The following is a 17,120-nucleotide window of genomic DNA, read 5'->3' as shown; positions in this document are numbered from 1 at the left end:
TCACTAAAGTGAATTTAACGTATTTTGGGAGACATAAAAGATCTTTTCCACATACTATTAGAGTCCCTAGACGTAGTTTGAGTTTATTGGATTATTATAAGAATATTATCAGGGTGTTTCAGCGACATCAGACCAGAAGTACCCGCCCTGCTTCTGAGATAAGCCGTGTTTTTCCTTTAGTTTCGGTTTTGTGTTTGGGGTTTCCACCGGTGATGGTGTCCCATCCGCCTGGCTTCAGCCGGGCCGATGATCTTCAAACCCTCAGTCTGATAGGACAGTGATCGTTTAGTGGCATTGCAGCATCATGTGTTGGCTGAACTTTGATACATATTGTTTAATGATTGCGGAAGACTGACGCGAGCTGCCGCCGCCGCCGCCGCCGCTGCTGCTGGAAACGAAACTCGGGAGGGTGCAGAGCGACCGACCTCACGTAAGAAAACCACACTGAAAGATGATATTTCTCACTTTTCTTGATTTTTAAAAACCTTAAAAGTTTACTCTCCTGTCTCGACAAGCGGATTATCACTTGTTTCCTGTTCTGTCTGCCATAAACACGCTTTATAGACCTATTTACAATAACATAAATGTTTCACAATACTCAGGCAGCTGCCAAATTATTGTCAATAGGCCATTTTGTATGCTGGTGATACAACTGCTTTGTATGTGCGCTTTATAGGTCTTATTATAGATAAAACTACACTAGATGTGTGTGAGGAAGTTGCAGGAGCACAGAAGGATGTACATTGGCCAAAATAGGAGTGTTTTTCTTTAACAACAGCAAATTCTTTCAGCACAAAAACAGTCAAACAAATTGCAAATAATATGTCAGTGTGTGTATTGATAGTCTAATCAGAAAGACAGGAGTTTTCGTGCACATCATGCAGGAGCAAAGTGTGCAGAACATGTGTAGCTACTGTTTATGCACATTATAGGTGAAAAATAGCTTGTAGAGAGGTTTAGATTAAATGAAATCATTCATACTGTATATACATATATATACATACACAGTTAATGTAGGCGATGGAAGCAAGGAAAGTGATAACTCTGTGCCAATTTGATTAATTACACATTTGTTTTGTAACATAAACCACCAAAGCATAACTAAAAACTGAAGTACAGTAAGGGACCCGCACTTTTAGCACTGCATCTAATGATTATTTTCATTATCAACTGGTTGTTTGGTCTATAAAATCTCAGAAAATGGTTAAAAATGTTTCCCAAAGCCTAAGATGCAAATTAAAGTGTCATGATTTGTCCCGACCAGCAGTCCTCAACCCAAAGATGTTCTGTTTACTATCATAAAAGACTAAAAGAAACCAGAAAAGATTCACATTTGGGCCATATTTTCTTTTTAAAAAATGACTCAAAACAATTAATCGATTAGCAAAATACTGTTGACTGATCCAATCTTCAGACCCATCTTATAGAGGGACACTGTGTCAAAATGTAGTTTTAAAACCTTCAATATTTCACTTGATATTATGCTTACATGGTGCATACCTTTTTTAAAAAAGTGTGTTTGTTCAAATTAATTACATACAGACGTACAGGAAACCTGGCGTAGGTGGTATTCCAGTATAGAAACAGTGATTGGTTACTGGGACTGGGCAAACTGGTTCGGAGAAACATGTGTTTTGGGGGTCTCGTTATTTTTTGCTCTAGGAGCCTGTAGTGTAATCCAGATTTAACAGTAGAGGGATCGTTCCCAGGCAGAAAGTCCAACTGTAAATACAATGTATAGCACACATTTTGACATTGTAGGTTCATATCTGTCAACACTTATCAGCATTTGATTACTGGAGCTCTGCCTACTCATACTGTCAACAAACAGGAAAGCGGCATTATCACACCTCACGCTTACAGTGTAACAGAAAGAAAAACATCACACTCACACAAAAGGAAACACACGACAATAGTGGACAAGTGGGAAGAGGTGTTTTTACCCACTGTAAATCCACATTCAAATATAAAACATTAACTTTTAATTAACATGAAAACTTGTAATTATGTAACTTCAGTACACTTGAGGCATTTCTTGAAGCTAGTCAAAGCAACATCAGAGTTTTTGTACATTGTAAATTGCAGTAAAGAACAAAACATAGCTGCAGAAGTGACCCAGATTTAATTTAATTTGAATTTCTGAAAGCAATTTCTGAAAACAAGTTCCACTAAACCTCTATCGTTAATCACAAATAATCAAACATGGCGATTGAGACTTAGTTGACTTTATTTATTAAGGTTGTTACAGATTGTTACACAGTCTTGTACGTTTAATTTTAAGAAACTAGACGACTTCTCTGCATGCAGTTTCTTTATTTGTTTAGTTTGTTTATTTGGATTTTAAGCTGCAATGAAAAAATCCCAACCTTATCAGTCCAGCATTTCATAGCTTTTTGAATCATCCTCATACTGACTGCTAACAAAACATATTGAAACTAGGTCGGATGCCATTTGTACAAACATTCATTGGTCGTTCTCCAAAATAAATTGATTGAAATATAAACGAAGGAGATACTTTATACAGTGTTGATCGAAATGTGGCTCGTGTGTTTTCAGAAGGATGTCACCCACTTAATTCTAATTTTCACACATTTAATCTGATATGGGAAATGTGTTTTTTCCGCAGTATGTTCGACTCTCTGCCACCGATTTAATAACACGGGATGGATGATGAGAGAAACGATGGAGGCGCAGGAGGAGGAGGAGATGGAGGAGGACAGCTTGAGGTGGAGGATGAATTCGCGTGTGCTGGGATGCTGCGAGGATCTCTGACCTCCCTACACGACACTGTGGAGAGGATATTTAGGGTGACGTTTCGGATCGGGGCGGACGATTTGCCGCACGGCAACGGGCAGATATGGCTGAAACTACGAGGACCGAGCAACAATGTGAAAGCTGCCAAAGTAAGCTCTTATTGCTTTGTTTCATAGTTCACAGTTACATAAGAGTTTCACTGAGTAATATTGCCCAACCAGTTTTGCCAGTTAAGGTGAGCATGACTGCAACAACTTTAAATTTATACATCCTAAAGGGGCCATATCATCCTTTTTGTGATTTTCTGTTACTTTTATACTGTTATAATGTGTGTATAATGAATATATAATATGTAATATACTATAATATGTTTCATGGTTTGTTTATGTTGCCTCTGGAGTCATTTGAAGACTCCTGAGGGGCAGCTTCTGGTCAAAACAGAGTGGGCTCATCAGAAGGGGGGCCTTAAAGAGACAGGAGCTAAAACGGCCTGTCTCAGGCGGAGGCTGAACTGAGGGGCTGCATAAAGAGCCAGTATAAGATAAATAAGGAGTTTTTTGAACTATAAATCATGCAAAGATATTCCAGTAGAGCGCCAGAATAAAAATATAGACCTGGAAATGTGCATGATACGTCCCCTTTAAAACCCAAACCCCTTATACAAACCTGCCCTTGTTTTTATGTTTTCTGTCTATTAGTTTGCCTTTTAACATTAGTTTTATTATTCATTTTTTGGTTGTACAGTTAGTCCTGATTGTGGACCGGCTTAATGTAGAAAAGGGCCAGAAAAGTGAACTTGTTATTACTGGTAGTAATTAGTCTATCAGACACCCCTGGGAAATGACTCATCAAAGGATTTTTAAACGTTGAATAATAAGTCTCTTTTGAGTTTCAGTCCAATCATGCGGCGAGTCTGCTGACACATATTCTCCAACATGCAGTCAGAGTGATTGACAACATGAAATGAAAATAAATTTGGTAAATTCATAATGTCACGTAGATTCTGCTGAACAGCAGTAGTGACAGTTATTTTAGTCACTACACTAGTTCAGTAGCTGCACTGAGTAACTAATGTTCTTGTAAAACAAGAAGACAATAAAAACAGTGATAATATGATTGTCAAGCATATTTACGAGGATAATATAAAAGTCATGAGCAGTTGTGTTTCCTCGTTGCTCTTTGGCAGAGACTCAACGCAGTTTGGCAGAGCAACATTTGAATATATTTTATTCTCAGTGTGTTTTCTGTCCTCCCAGAACACTTTTAGGCAAAACATAAAAGTGACCCGTGTGTAGTATCTCTGTCCTGATCTAAACATCAAGGACCCAAATAACAATAGACAAGGGGAAAGAAAAAAAAGAAAAAACATCAGCTACCTCTAATAATTTCTCTGTAGAAATTCCCGAGCTGCCACCCTGAGGTAATCCACAGAAATACTATATAGGGAAAGGAAATTATGACTCTTAACAAGTGAAATTGAAAATGAAAATGAAATTGAAAAAGTTGAAACGTAAATCCTTGTTTTAACACTTGATCCCCCGTGTTGTAGAGACACTTTTTGCTCCCAAAATGGACACAAACTATTTACATTTTGTTATATTTACAGTATTTCCACCACTGCTGTAGTGATGATGTAACAACGCAGTAATAACAAATAATATTTCTGTCTTTTAGTTATTTGTGAAAGGAGTAGTGAACCAAGAGGAGCAACAGGAGGTGTCCTATCCCGGGGTCCTTCACTGTGTCTTCTGTGGCGCCAAAGGGCTGTTTATGGACTGCCTGATAAAAAGCACCTCAGCACATATAGTGGTGAGTGGTGGATCCGGTCTTTGTCTAGACTACATTCATTTAGATTTATGACAAGAGAAGAGCTGAGTGTTTGATCACAAAGCAGAAATGAGCTGGAATTTAAAATATATTTTCTATATTAGCTGTCACCCATTGAGAGTTTATAAAATGATATACATCCTGATTATGATTGGCATTGTACGGCCACAGATAAAGTCATAATAACTGCATTATTTGGCAGTCAGAACATAAAAATGTAATAATAAATTGCTTTAAATTGGTTTAAAAAAGAAAAAAAAGTGATAATTTGCGGCCATTTTACATTGAAACTAAAAAGGCATAAATGGCGCAACTTGGAACAAGCCAAGAAAATAATTTCTGACCTGTATTCTTAAATTAACACTTAAATTTCATTCGATTTTATTCTGTTCTATATGCAGAACTATCACTCGTGGATTACGAAGTTTATCACTCATGTCCACCATTATCTGGATTATGTAATAAGGAAACTGACTAACAATGTGATATCTTGTGGTCACATTTTTGTTATATGTACAAGAAATTACATTATTGGTCAATATCAGTGTTACATCACCAAATAAAAATGTGTCAGACCCCTTATGTAGTAACAACTGTTAACGTAATACTGTGATGTCTTTTACTGGGAATTTTTTTACCTATTATTAACTTCTTTTGTTGGAATGCAAATATATAACTCAGAGGGGGGATTTTTATTACTTTCCTTTTCACTATTATGTGAGTTAGTACATTATAAGGTAGATATAGTTTACATAATAATCTTTATGTTAGAGGAATAGTTTGACATTTTGGGAAATAACCCAAAGTTGTTTTTTTTGTGACCAACTTTTTTATTGCTTTTTTCCCCATGTGGTTTGGTAAAGGTACAGGGCACACAACATGAAAGAAATTGTCATACAAAGAATATAAACTCCCTGTGAGTCAAATCTCAGACAAGATGTATCGACATCTCTGTCCAGTGTCTTTACATTACCAAAACAGCCTGTACCCTCCCACCCCTGGAAACAGGTGGAAACACCTAACCTGGGTCTGTCCCGAGGTAACAAAATCCACCTACCAGCACCTCTGATACTCACTGAACCGTAAAAAACAACTATTTCTTGGCTGGGCGCTTAATCTCTGCTGGTTGTTTGGCAACCTCATAGTGACAACAAAACTCCAGACCAGCTGTTTCCACTTGTTTCCAGTCTTTGTGCTAAGCTAAGCTAAGCTAATCGGCTGCTGGGTGTAGCTTCACATTTACTGTACAGACAGTGAGAGTGGTATCAATCTTCTCATCTAACTCTTGCCAAACAAAGCAAATAAGCACATTTCCCAAAATGTCGAGCTATTCCTTTAAGGATATATAGCAAATATATACAAAATCGCATATAAAAAGTGTGATTTTCCATTGTTATTGTTCATTATTATGTATTTTTAATTACAGATTATGTGGAATCATTAATTTGGACTACAGAAGATTGTAAAATTATATGATTCAACTGAAAGCCAATAATTTTATCACTTACACAAATAATAGCCGGATAAATAAAGGATCTTTTAACCTGATTTAACAGAGGAGTTTATTTAGAAGAAGCTCAAACTTTATGTATCATTCTGTTAGCTTTAATTTAAAGATCAAGAGAGTCTTAAGGGAGTTGCATCCACTAATTTTGCCTCGTACATTTTCATTTTGCTTTGATTTAGAGGTTTGAGATTAATGTCATGTGTTTTACTCATCAAACCAGGTTAGCTCTCCAGGCTTCCTGCTTATATCGGGTATTGCGGAGCCAGTGGTGCGAGCCTACTCCCTTATTACAGACCTGGTGGAGAGATATGAGGGCACGCAGTCCAGACGCTCTGAGACTGTGGACAGAGGCCCTGGTGAGTCCCTGGAGTCACGCCGGGCCTTCAAAACTCTGGTGGAGAAATGGGATGACAGGCACATCTTGGATCTTCTGGTGCTGCCAGGGACGGTGAAGGAAATCCTGCTGGATTTGGTGAAAGAATCAGGTCTTGGATCAAGCCCGTACCCGGCGCTGACAGATGGCATTGCAGGGGCAGGATTACATGGGAATTTGGAGGATAGATGGGACAAACCCTCTGCCATTACGTACACACTTCCTGAGGATTCCAGCACTGCTGATCGGTGGGTTGAAGGGATGACTGCAGGTTCGGGGAAAGACGCTGCAGCCAAGGACCCCTTCCTCCATTCTTTCTCCACCTCTGCAGGCGCCAGAGGGAGGGCAGAGGGTGCCGAGGAAAGACAAATGCATTCTCCACAAGAGGTGGGAGAAGAGGAGCACCCGGAGCCAGCGGGACCATCGGGTACCAAGGAGAAAGAGAGGCTTGAGGAGGAGGAAGAACAGCAGCAGCAGCTGTCAGTGGGAAACAAGGAGTTTTTGCTTTTGTTGAGGTTCTTCACAGCTATGGGGTACACGGAGGACGTTGTCAAACGAGTGCTTGCCCGAACAGGACTTAAAGAGGCCTCGCAGATACTGGATTTGGTCCAACAGGAGCAGGATCGCAGTGACAGGGAGCAGAGAGAGAAAAATCAAGACGCCCTGAATCAGAGCGAGAGGAACCGACCTTGCGAGACAGAGCACAGAGAGGATGAAGACGCAACAGGAGGAGGAGGAGATAAAGCAATAAGTAGTGATGTAGAAATGCTAGAGGTTAATGAGGGGAAGGGTGATGGAGCGACGGGAAGCATAAGACACTTTGAGGGAGAAGGTAGTGCGGAAGAAAAGGAGGAAGGAAACGAGGAAGACTTTGTCCTAGGAGTGTTGAAGAAAGCTGCAGCCAGCTGCGGGTATGCAGAGCAGAATGTAGCTAAAGTGTACAGCGCATTGCCTGATCGATCTACCCACCAGCTGCTCCTGGAGCTGCAGAGGGTGAGGATCAGTGACACAGATGCCTCCAGAGAGGGACCAAGAGAGATGGACGACGTGGTGCTGGAGAAGGAGGGTCAGAAAGCCGAACCGGCGGAGGACGAAGCAAGAAGAGACGTCCCAGCTAGGCTTCTCACACCTGCAGAAAAGAGAGACACAGGTGATACAGAAGCACTAGACCGAACTGCACCTGTCGCAGAACCAGATTTGTTTCGGTGGGTCCAGCAGCCGAAGCAACACCAGCCACCAAAGTCACAAATTCCACACCAAACCATCCTTCCTGAAGTCAAAGGGCCACCCATGCCTACGTATGCCTCATCTCTAGATCCTCCATTCACCAATTTCCAACCCAACAAACAATATATCCACAACTTTAATCCACCCACCTCAAAACTAAATCATCCAGCTCAAGACCCAAAGCCTCAGTCTTCCACCTCCTTAAAACAAGCACTGCAAGCCTCTCAACCAAGCATCTTCACCAGGAGCGACTCGTCTCCCACCAGAGCGAGGGAACGACAGGGTTTCATGTCCGCCTCTTCAGTGGTGGTGACAGGGGAGCAGCGTTTCCTGGAGGGACTGCAGACGCCCTTTGACCTCAAGCTAACAGACAAGCCTGGAGACCCGAAGCTAAGGACGATCATCATTGACGGGAGCAACGTGGCCATGAGGTGGGAACGACAGGAAAGAGTGGTGTAACATTTGTTTAACAGACTGTACATTTTCTAAGATAAGAGATTTATTTTATTAGTGTGTTTTCTGGGTTTGGACGTGCTTTTATTCAACTCGACAGCACCTGTGTTAGTTTGTATTTTTAGCATGAGTGGCTATCATAGAAGCTACATTGTCTTTCTGATAGTTTCACACACAAACCAGTCAGCTCTCCATTAGGTTTAATGTGTTTAAAGCGCCCTGAGGGCACAATTCAAACAAAACAGAGACCCACTTGTAAAAACATTGCTCTGTAGTGCAACTAGTGGTAAAAAAACTCTGCGGGTCACCTTTAATATCTTGGAGAGAAACACAGAAGTCTACAGCTTCAACGATTAGTCAATAAATCAATGAACTGATCAACAGAAAATTAATCTGCAACAATTTTGATAATCTTATAATCATTTTAGTCATTTTTTAAGGAACATTTGCTGGTTGGAGGTTCTCAAATGGGAAGATTTTAAACTGTTATGTGTCTTGTATGACGGTAACTTGTTATCTTTGAATTTTGGGCTGTTGATCAGACAAAGACAAGACATTTGAAGACGTCAACTTGGACTAAGAAAAGAACATTTATATGTATATAGCAGAGAAAGAAAGAAAGAAAGAAAGAAGAGTACATTTCCAACAATATGGGTTTGTACAAAATGTTCAGTCAATCTCAACCTCATTCATGATTTGTTTATTATCTATTAGTGTTTTATTTGATTTCATTTTAGCAACATCTTTACTCGTTTTTGGATGTTTCTGCACTGCATGTCCACTTATCATTATCCAGTCACACAGTATGGGTAGTGCCGTCTATACTATCAGTATTGATCTTTGCTTATTGGTTAGAGCTGTTGCTGCTGCTGGGCAGATAAAAATACAAGATACAAAGTAAGGGTCATTATGGGATCTTCTGTCATTGTCATTTTGCAAAATGAGTAAGTTCCATCTTTGTAGACGTCTGATTTTTTTATAAAGCTCTTCATGTACTGGTCCATGTTTTCCACAGTCATGGTTTGGGCCATTTCTTCTCATGTCGAGGCATCGCTCTGGCTGTTCAGCATTTCTGGGACCGAGGTCATCGTCACATCAGCGCCATGCTGCCACAGTGGAGACAGAAGAGCGACTTCAAAAACAAAGGTAACACTTCCTGTTCTTCATGTTGCATTTTAAGCTTACCTAAAGTATCATGTATGTACATTTTCGGGCTGCAGCTAAATATTGTTTGCATCTTTGAATAATCTCCTAATTATTTTCCAAGTTATACAAATAAATTAATTGTTTTGTCAAGAAAATGCCAGAAAATCGTGAAAAATGCCTGTTTAGATTTCCTTAAGTCCAAGTTAATGTCTTCAAATAGCTTAAAATATCAATTTACTTCTACTGAAGAGAAAGAAAACAGCAAATCCTCATAATTGAGAAGCTGAAACTAGGGAATGTTTGGCATCTTTGCTTATAAAATCACTTACATGTAAACAACAAATTGATTATCAAAATGGATACCTTTTTTTGTGTCGATTGACTAATCATTTCTGCTCTCATGCACATATCTGTGTTTATTTTAAGTATGTGCATGCACTCTCATGCGATATTCCATTTACTACAAAGAGGCGTATGCTTTATAACACTACCCATGACTATTTTCCATTTTATTATTCCATTTATTATTAAAACTATTTTAATACTTCAATACACATAGAAGTGCTGTAAACTATATGAGATTTGTAACAGATTTGTATATTATTTTACTGTACATGTACCTGAAAATAAGTATTGAGTCCTTTTTAACCTGTAATATCTATTCTGCTCCATTTTTAACACATTAAACAAAGATAACATTAACCAGTTAATTAGCTATATCCTCCATTTTTGTTAAACATTTTGAATGCAGAGAAAAACAGTCTCTAGTATAGTTCTTGTCGCCACAGTTAGCTTTCATTATTTTGTGGAATGCATGGTGCGGTTTTAAAATTACAAAGGCCTCTGTGCTGCAGTGTATGTGTGTGTATTTACTTGTCCGTGCGTGTGGCTTATAGAGAAAGGATCGATTCAAAATCGAGTCACATGTGAGGAGAAAAACAAATAAGATCTTGGGGAATGTAGCCTTGTGGTGTGCATGCGAGTGTGTGGGTGTGCGCTTTCCTTTGTGCAGACTAAACATGGTGTTGTTTGTTCCTGTCTCACAGAGCAGCACTATCTGACTGAGCTGCAGAAACTCGGCCTGCTCTCCTACACCCCCTCCAGGGAAGTCCAGGGCAAGAGGATCAGCTCGTATGATGACAGGTAGACAGATTTTCTCATCATACTGCTGCTTAACAACATCCTAGAATTGTCATTACACTGTATCTGTGTGTACAGCAGACAGCGGATAAACAGGGTTACAAGTTTCACTGACTGGAAAAATCACATTTGGGAAAAATGAACAAGAATAACTCTCCCCTCTCGTAAAACGACTACGCAGAATTTTTACACAATGATACAGCATCTTTCAAAATGTTTCAACTGCATAATTTTTTGTTTGTAAAAAGAATATAATATAAAAATCTTACATGCTTTTATTCCATTTATCCATGTTTTACACTACCACAATGGGGCACCAAAGGCTTAAGAAAACTTTAGCCTCTTTTCCAGGTTATTTTTAATATCACTCGTTGTTTTTCTCCCTTGTTTCCACAGATTGATGCTGCAGCTTGCGCAGAAGACAGACGGAGTGATCGTAACTAACGACAATCTGAGAGACCTCTCGGATGAGTCCCCTGTATGGAGGGACATCATCAAAAAGAGGTAAAGAAAGACTGCGCTTCACTGGAATGTGACAGCTCCCATAGCCAATCAGGATTGTGTTATGCCAACCAGGAAGACAGAGGCACAAAATATTTTATTTAACTCTAAAATCAGTCATTTTCCTTTGACTTGAGGTTATTTTAGATTGAGTATTGTGCTCAGATACTGTTGGAAATGCAAGAATTACAGAGCAGTATACAGTTCTGCTTTTACAGTCCAAATACAGGGATTTCCAATTTTTTCATTTGCTTTGAAACATTTTTTCTTCATTACACAATCTTTGAGAGAGCTTTCTGATAAAAGAAAGTATAGTCACTACTTTGACAAGCGTCACTGAAACAACACACAAGTAGTCATCAAAAGAGCAACTCTTCTACTTTCTACTATCATAAGCAAAGTAACAGTATACATCACGTCTGCCTTTTTCATCTCTATATGTACCTTAATAAATGTAAAAGTTGTGTATTGCTGGATAAAAAGCAACCGTATCAGCATCTTCCACAATCTTTCTCTTAATAAATATACAAATAATCAATCAATCAATCAAACTTTATTTGTATAGCACCTTTCATACAAGTTAGTGCAATTCAAATTTAAACAGTACAGTTTTAGACTAATGCACTTGATAAAATAACATAAGATGAAAATATAATAAAACCAATAAACCAGATTTAAAATTAATTTAAATAAGAACTAGATTTCTTAAAAAGACAATGACAAATAAAATAGATATGAGAGAGTAAAACATCTCAAATCAAAAGACGATATTCTATAGAGCTGAAAACCCTGAAAATTAGTTATATTCACTCTAATTTCAAATTTCTTGTATTTAAACAACTTAAAAGGCTGCTCCACTAATTAAAATGGTGTAATGTTGTGTTTCCTCCTCAGACTTCTTCAGTACACGTTTGTCGGTGATCATTTCATGGTGCCGGATGACCCTCTTGGCAGAGGAGGGCCTCACCTGGACGACTTCCTCCGCTCAGAGCACAGGTATGACAACCACACATACACTCGCACTGTCTTCGCCTCCGTATCTGCTTACAAGGATTGTGTGTTTGCATAGTTTAACCTCCACCAAGGACGTTTTTTTTCTTCACCCATGTTTCTGCTGTCCTTCTATAATTACTCATGTTTATGCCTTTTGTTTCCTCTCAGGACTCCTGACCCAGGAAACCACTCTTTTGCCGGTGTAGCCACCACATTCCCATCCTTCAAACCTCCGCGCTCCCAAACGGAGGTCCTGAACTTCCGCGATCGAACGCTGGGCGGCGCTCTGGACGGAGCGGGCGGAGGGAGCCGGGGCAAAGGGAGAGGGCACGGGAAGGGATGGGACGTGGGACACCAGCACAGGAAGCATGGAGCTACAGGTCCTGGACAGGGATTTGGTGCGGATAGAACTCCACAGGAAACAGCCAGCTTAAGAGAGCAGCTCTGTCAGGTTTTTCTGGGTCAGGACAACACGGTGACGCTGGTGCTGCAGTGCCACCCGGCAGAGACGGACATAAACATGCTCTCTGACCTTATTTTGGAGCAGCAGAAGGACTAGAAATCTGCCTTACTTTTAGTTTTCCCCTGGGTTAATTCAGACTTTTCTTAAACTGGATTTTGCCCAGGTTTAAGTACTAGAACTCCAACTCCCAGCAAGCACAGCAACTACAACAAAATGCACTGGCTAATCTCTCTTGTGTATTAGCAAGGATTTTACTAAAAGACCAAATTTTCTAGTGAGGAGTGGACAATCAAAACAGCATTTCATTTAACTATAATGTCCTGCATTATAATATGTTTGTTTTTTCTCATATTAGCGACATCTCTCCACTGTTAACTGTCCATTTACTGTAAAAAGTCTTTTTATATTTTAAAATAGATTAAAGTTAGAGAAAGTTATCTCTCCCCTATCGATCCTCCATACCTTTATTTCCAGAGAGACGATTTGGTGCAGCAACAACAAAGGACATTAACCCGGTTAGCTCTGCCCTACAGATTTTGTAATAGAAATTAATTTGTTATGTAGACCTATCAAGCAGGGTTTCCCTTTAGCAAAAGTCCAATCTTCACTGAAGAACTGTTTAATAGTTGATTTTGGTTGAATTCAGCAATGTTTTTATGAAAGACTATATCAATATTCCACCATCATCTTCAAATAAAACAAAACAGAGTCGATAAACCACTAGATCTGATTAAAAACACCACCAATCAACCGACTAGTGTTGACGTGTATCAACCGTCTTCTTCAGGGTTTTTCGTTTTTTTTTTACTGGTGTGAAGTCACAGGGTTGTCAGGTGATCACACACCTGTATGAAAACGGGTGTTACACATTGGTTGTGTTTTCATTCATATAGCCTGCTGTTTGTTTTATTATTGTTGGATCCAGTTTCTCCCTTATGATGTGCCATTTTTATAGAAAATTCAAACTCTGTAGAGTAAGAAGCGCAATAAAAAACAGCATTTCTGTTTTTATACACAATAAATTTATTGTAACCTGCTACACTTTAAATGACATAGCTTCCTGTGTATCTGAGTTGTACAACTGAGGATAGTAGGCATATAAAATGGATGATATTTGTATATTGGTACCAACAGCTGTTGGGGTTGATGACGTTCTGCCTTTTTTTTGTACATTTAATTATATAAACTATTTTAAGCCGGTTTCCTGTTGTCTTTTCTCTGGTTTTGATCTTACAGGAAGTGCATGAATGAGGAATCTGATCTTCATGAATGAGATCAAACCAAAAGATGAATGCACATCTCTGTGACTGGAGATCAGATCCTTAATCAGGAATATTTTTAACACCAATTGTGAGATAGGATTTAGATGTTTACATGTATGTATATTTTATTTTAAGTATCTTGATGCAGAATTCTGTTGGGGACAGTTTCATTAAATAAATTTATTTAACCTATTTGTCTGTAGTAAAGTATTTCTTCATCTAAAGGTTTAAATCCCGAGTTAATGATAATGTATTTAACATGTACTCATGATCCTCTCAACTTCTCTCTTTGTTTCACTGTAGATCAATCATGTTATATGATGATTAATCAATCATGATATATGATTGCTCTAAGCTACAGCATGAAATAAGGATGAAATAAAAACTTATTCAAACCATATAAACAAGTCATTTCCACTTTTTCTAGCTGATGTACAATACCACAATATCCTCTCTTCAGGTGCTGAGAGCATCTTGTTTTAATGATATATGGAAGTTTAACAACTCATCAAAAATTTTAATGAGATTTGTTCATTTTGTGAAATAATGAGGACATTTTGTGATGCAACAAGATAAAGCAATAGAAAGGTTTCTTGTAAAAACAGAATAATTTGGTATCTAGTAACAACGAGAAAATATCTTGTTATACCGTTAAAAGTAGAATAGTTTGTCACTATCGCAAGAAACTGAGCAAATATTTTCAGTCGTATAGACGTGCGAGGAGGCAGCAGACAATACGTTTAGCTATAAAAAAAAAAGCTGCTGTTCACCAAAATCTCCACCAGAGGCTGCACTTCACTGCTAATTATCTGGTCTCACAAGAGTCACTTTTATGTCAAATCTACTTCAAATAATTTATTTTATGTCATTTTACAGTATTTAACTATGTATCTGTTTGCTATAAAGGAAGCTATTCCTGTAGGTTTATAATACTCTTGGGTACATTTCCTTCTGTAAAACTGTGTTTTCCATGACAACATCTATATTTTGCTGAGAGAATCATTTTCGGTTATATTTCTAAAGAGGCCTCCGAATGAAAACTCTAAAAATGAAAACAAGCTTCTTAGAATCAACAGAAGAAGCTTCCTGTTTCATGTCCCAAAAGGAGGAACCTCTCAGTAGGGATCTGAGATAATGTCAGACTTGTTTCAGTGTGCTGACTTCATTCAGTAGTTTAACACAAGTATTAAAAAACTGTATTTTCTTAGTGAAATCTGCAGTTTATCAACGCATGGAGCCTTTTTATTTTCATGTATCTGTTGGCATCCTTGTTATCTTATCTTCCTTGCTTTGAGGAGCGCTTCACTGGAAACCAAAATGAGTCAACATGGACTCTACAGGAAGTCTTTAGAGGATTCTTCTCAGATGAGTTTTTCTGCTAAATGGCTTATCTTTGAAAAATAAAGGGGGAGGAGGAGGAGGAGACAGAAGCAGCTGCACTCATCTGCAAAAATGTTGAGAATGTTTGCTGTATTGCAGCTTTTCAGTCTTCTTTTGTTTTCTTTCTTTTGTTTTTGCGTTATGAAAAATATAACGAGACAATGCGCATGTCTGTGTTTATACAGGAAAACAGACATAGAGATTAGACCTTTATGTAAGATGGGTTGTTACATTTATAGACTACAAAGAAGAGGATTAAGTCACCTCTTTCTGAGAATAGAGTCATATTCAGCCGGTTGGGTGAGTTTTTAATAATAGTGAAAGTAGAAAGCACATCTATTTTGGGAACATCCAAGACAGAGATGATTTTAACACAAGCTTGACACATATGAGAGAAAACAAAGGCTACTTAATTGACTTGGCCAGCAGTATATAATATTTAATACTTAATATAGTGGCGTCTGATTTACCTGTTTAAATTAAAGGATATGTTCACAAGTCTGTCTTAAAACAACAGTCAGGTGTCCATATGAACAATGAAACAGGTTTTTCTTGCTGTAATCATTCCTCCTGTTCATACTGACCATTAGAAGATCCTCTGCATAATGTACTTTCAATGTAAGTGATGTGGGACAAAATACACAGTCCTCGTTTTGACCAAAAGTGTATTTAAACGTTTATCTGGAGATAATCTGAAGTTTCAGCCATTAGAGTTGGTCAAATAAAGAGGATATCCTCCACGGTTACAGTCAAGTGAAGTCAAGTTAGTTTTATTTAAATAGCGCCAAATCACAGAAGTTATCTCAAGGTGCTTTTCACATAGAGCAGGTCTAGATTGTACTCTTTTGGTTTACAGAGACCCAACATTCCCCCATGAGCAAGCACATGGCGACAGCGATGAAGGAAAAATTCCCCTTTAATGGGAAGAAACCTCAAGCAGAACAGAGCTGTAGGTGGGCGGCCATCTGCCTTTATCAGTTGGGTTGAGAAAGAGAGAGGGAGGAGGAGAGAGAGAGAGACATACAATGAAGCACAGCAATAACAATAATATTAGAAATATGACTAAAAATAATAATAGTTGTAGCAGTGGCCAAAAATGACTCATAATAATAGCAGCAGTGGTGGTGGACAGCAGTCGGTCTGTTGCTGAGGGTCTCCTGTGAGAGAAGAAAGCACAAAACTACAGGTAAGATGCCAAGTTACTAACATGCATGGTACGTGACTGCGTACAGTTTAAAATTCCCTCTTTGTGTCTCGACGGACAGTGTTTCCCTGTTCAGCTGCAGTGGAAAGATTGTAACAAAAAGAGGGAATTTAGCACTAAAAAGATTGTGACTCTGAATGATATTGACTTGATTTGACTAATTTTTTCACGGCTGAAGCCTCACATTAGCTTCAGATAAACTGTTAAATACATTTTTGTACAGAAGGCGGACTGCCCATCATCACTTACATTGAAAGTGCATTTTGAAGAGATCTCTTAATGGTCAGAATGAACAGGAGGAATGAGTACAGCAAGAAAAACATGTGTTGTTGTTTTAGGACAGACTTGAAAAATTGTGAACCTGTCCTTTGAAGTAAGATTCGGTGGGTGGCTGTTGGTAACATATATATACAGAGAAGTACAGGCTACAAAGAGTCCATCAAAACTGTTGGAGAAATACTACATATCATGGGACAGGAAACAGAGTGGCAGTTTCTTAAAAGAATTTTTAATTATAAGGCAAAAATTATTGTGTTTTTGCCTAAAAACTGTGAACTGCATGATGTAAATGAGCCAAAATGAATTAAAAAAAAGACAAACTATTATATAAAATCAAGCTTTTTTTCTCTCCATTGTCATGAAACTACCAGTAATCCTTGATTTTTCTACATTTGCTATGAAGTCATAAACAAAAATGTTGTTACTGTCTCTAACTTGCTTGGTGTCTATTATCTAACGTGTCAGTTCAGTCATGCGTTCTTTTTACTTTCTTTTTGTATTTTCCTGATGTAATCACGGAGATAAACAGTGATTGCTTTACTGACATGTGGTTTAAAGATGATTTGGATATAAATCACAGAGTTTAGTTAACATATATGATTAATTTAGAG

At 38.4% G+C, this 17,120-nt stretch overlaps 1 protein-coding gene across 1 annotated transcript; it reads left to right on the top strand.

Annotated features, from left to right (window-relative positions):
- Positions 1-166: 166 nt before the first annotated feature.
- Positions 167-13,839, top strand: khnyn (KH and NYN domain containing). Its single transcript, XM_067579144.1, has 9 exons — positions 167-430; positions 2,627-2,903; positions 4,429-4,563; positions 6,309-8,119; positions 9,157-9,287; positions 10,334-10,430; positions 10,824-10,931; positions 11,823-11,924; positions 12,090-13,839. Exons 2-9 carry the CDS (start codon positions 2,664-2,666, stop codon positions 12,478-12,480), a joined length of 3,015 nt encoding a protein of 1,004 aa, XP_067435245.1. The 5' UTR covers positions 167-430; positions 2,627-2,663; the 3' UTR covers positions 12,481-13,839.
- The last annotated feature ends 3,281 nt before the right edge of the window (positions 13,840-17,120 follow it).

The sequence above is a fragment of the Thunnus thynnus genome, chromosome 22 (genome assembly GCF_963924715.1).
Source record: "Thunnus thynnus chromosome 22, fThuThy2.1, whole genome shotgun sequence".
In the NCBI taxonomy this organism is placed as follows: Eukaryota; Metazoa; Chordata; class Actinopteri; order Scombriformes; family Scombridae; genus Thunnus; species Thunnus thynnus.
Note: the sequence above shows the minus strand (reverse complement) of the source record. Positions and strands in the feature narration are given on the sequence as shown.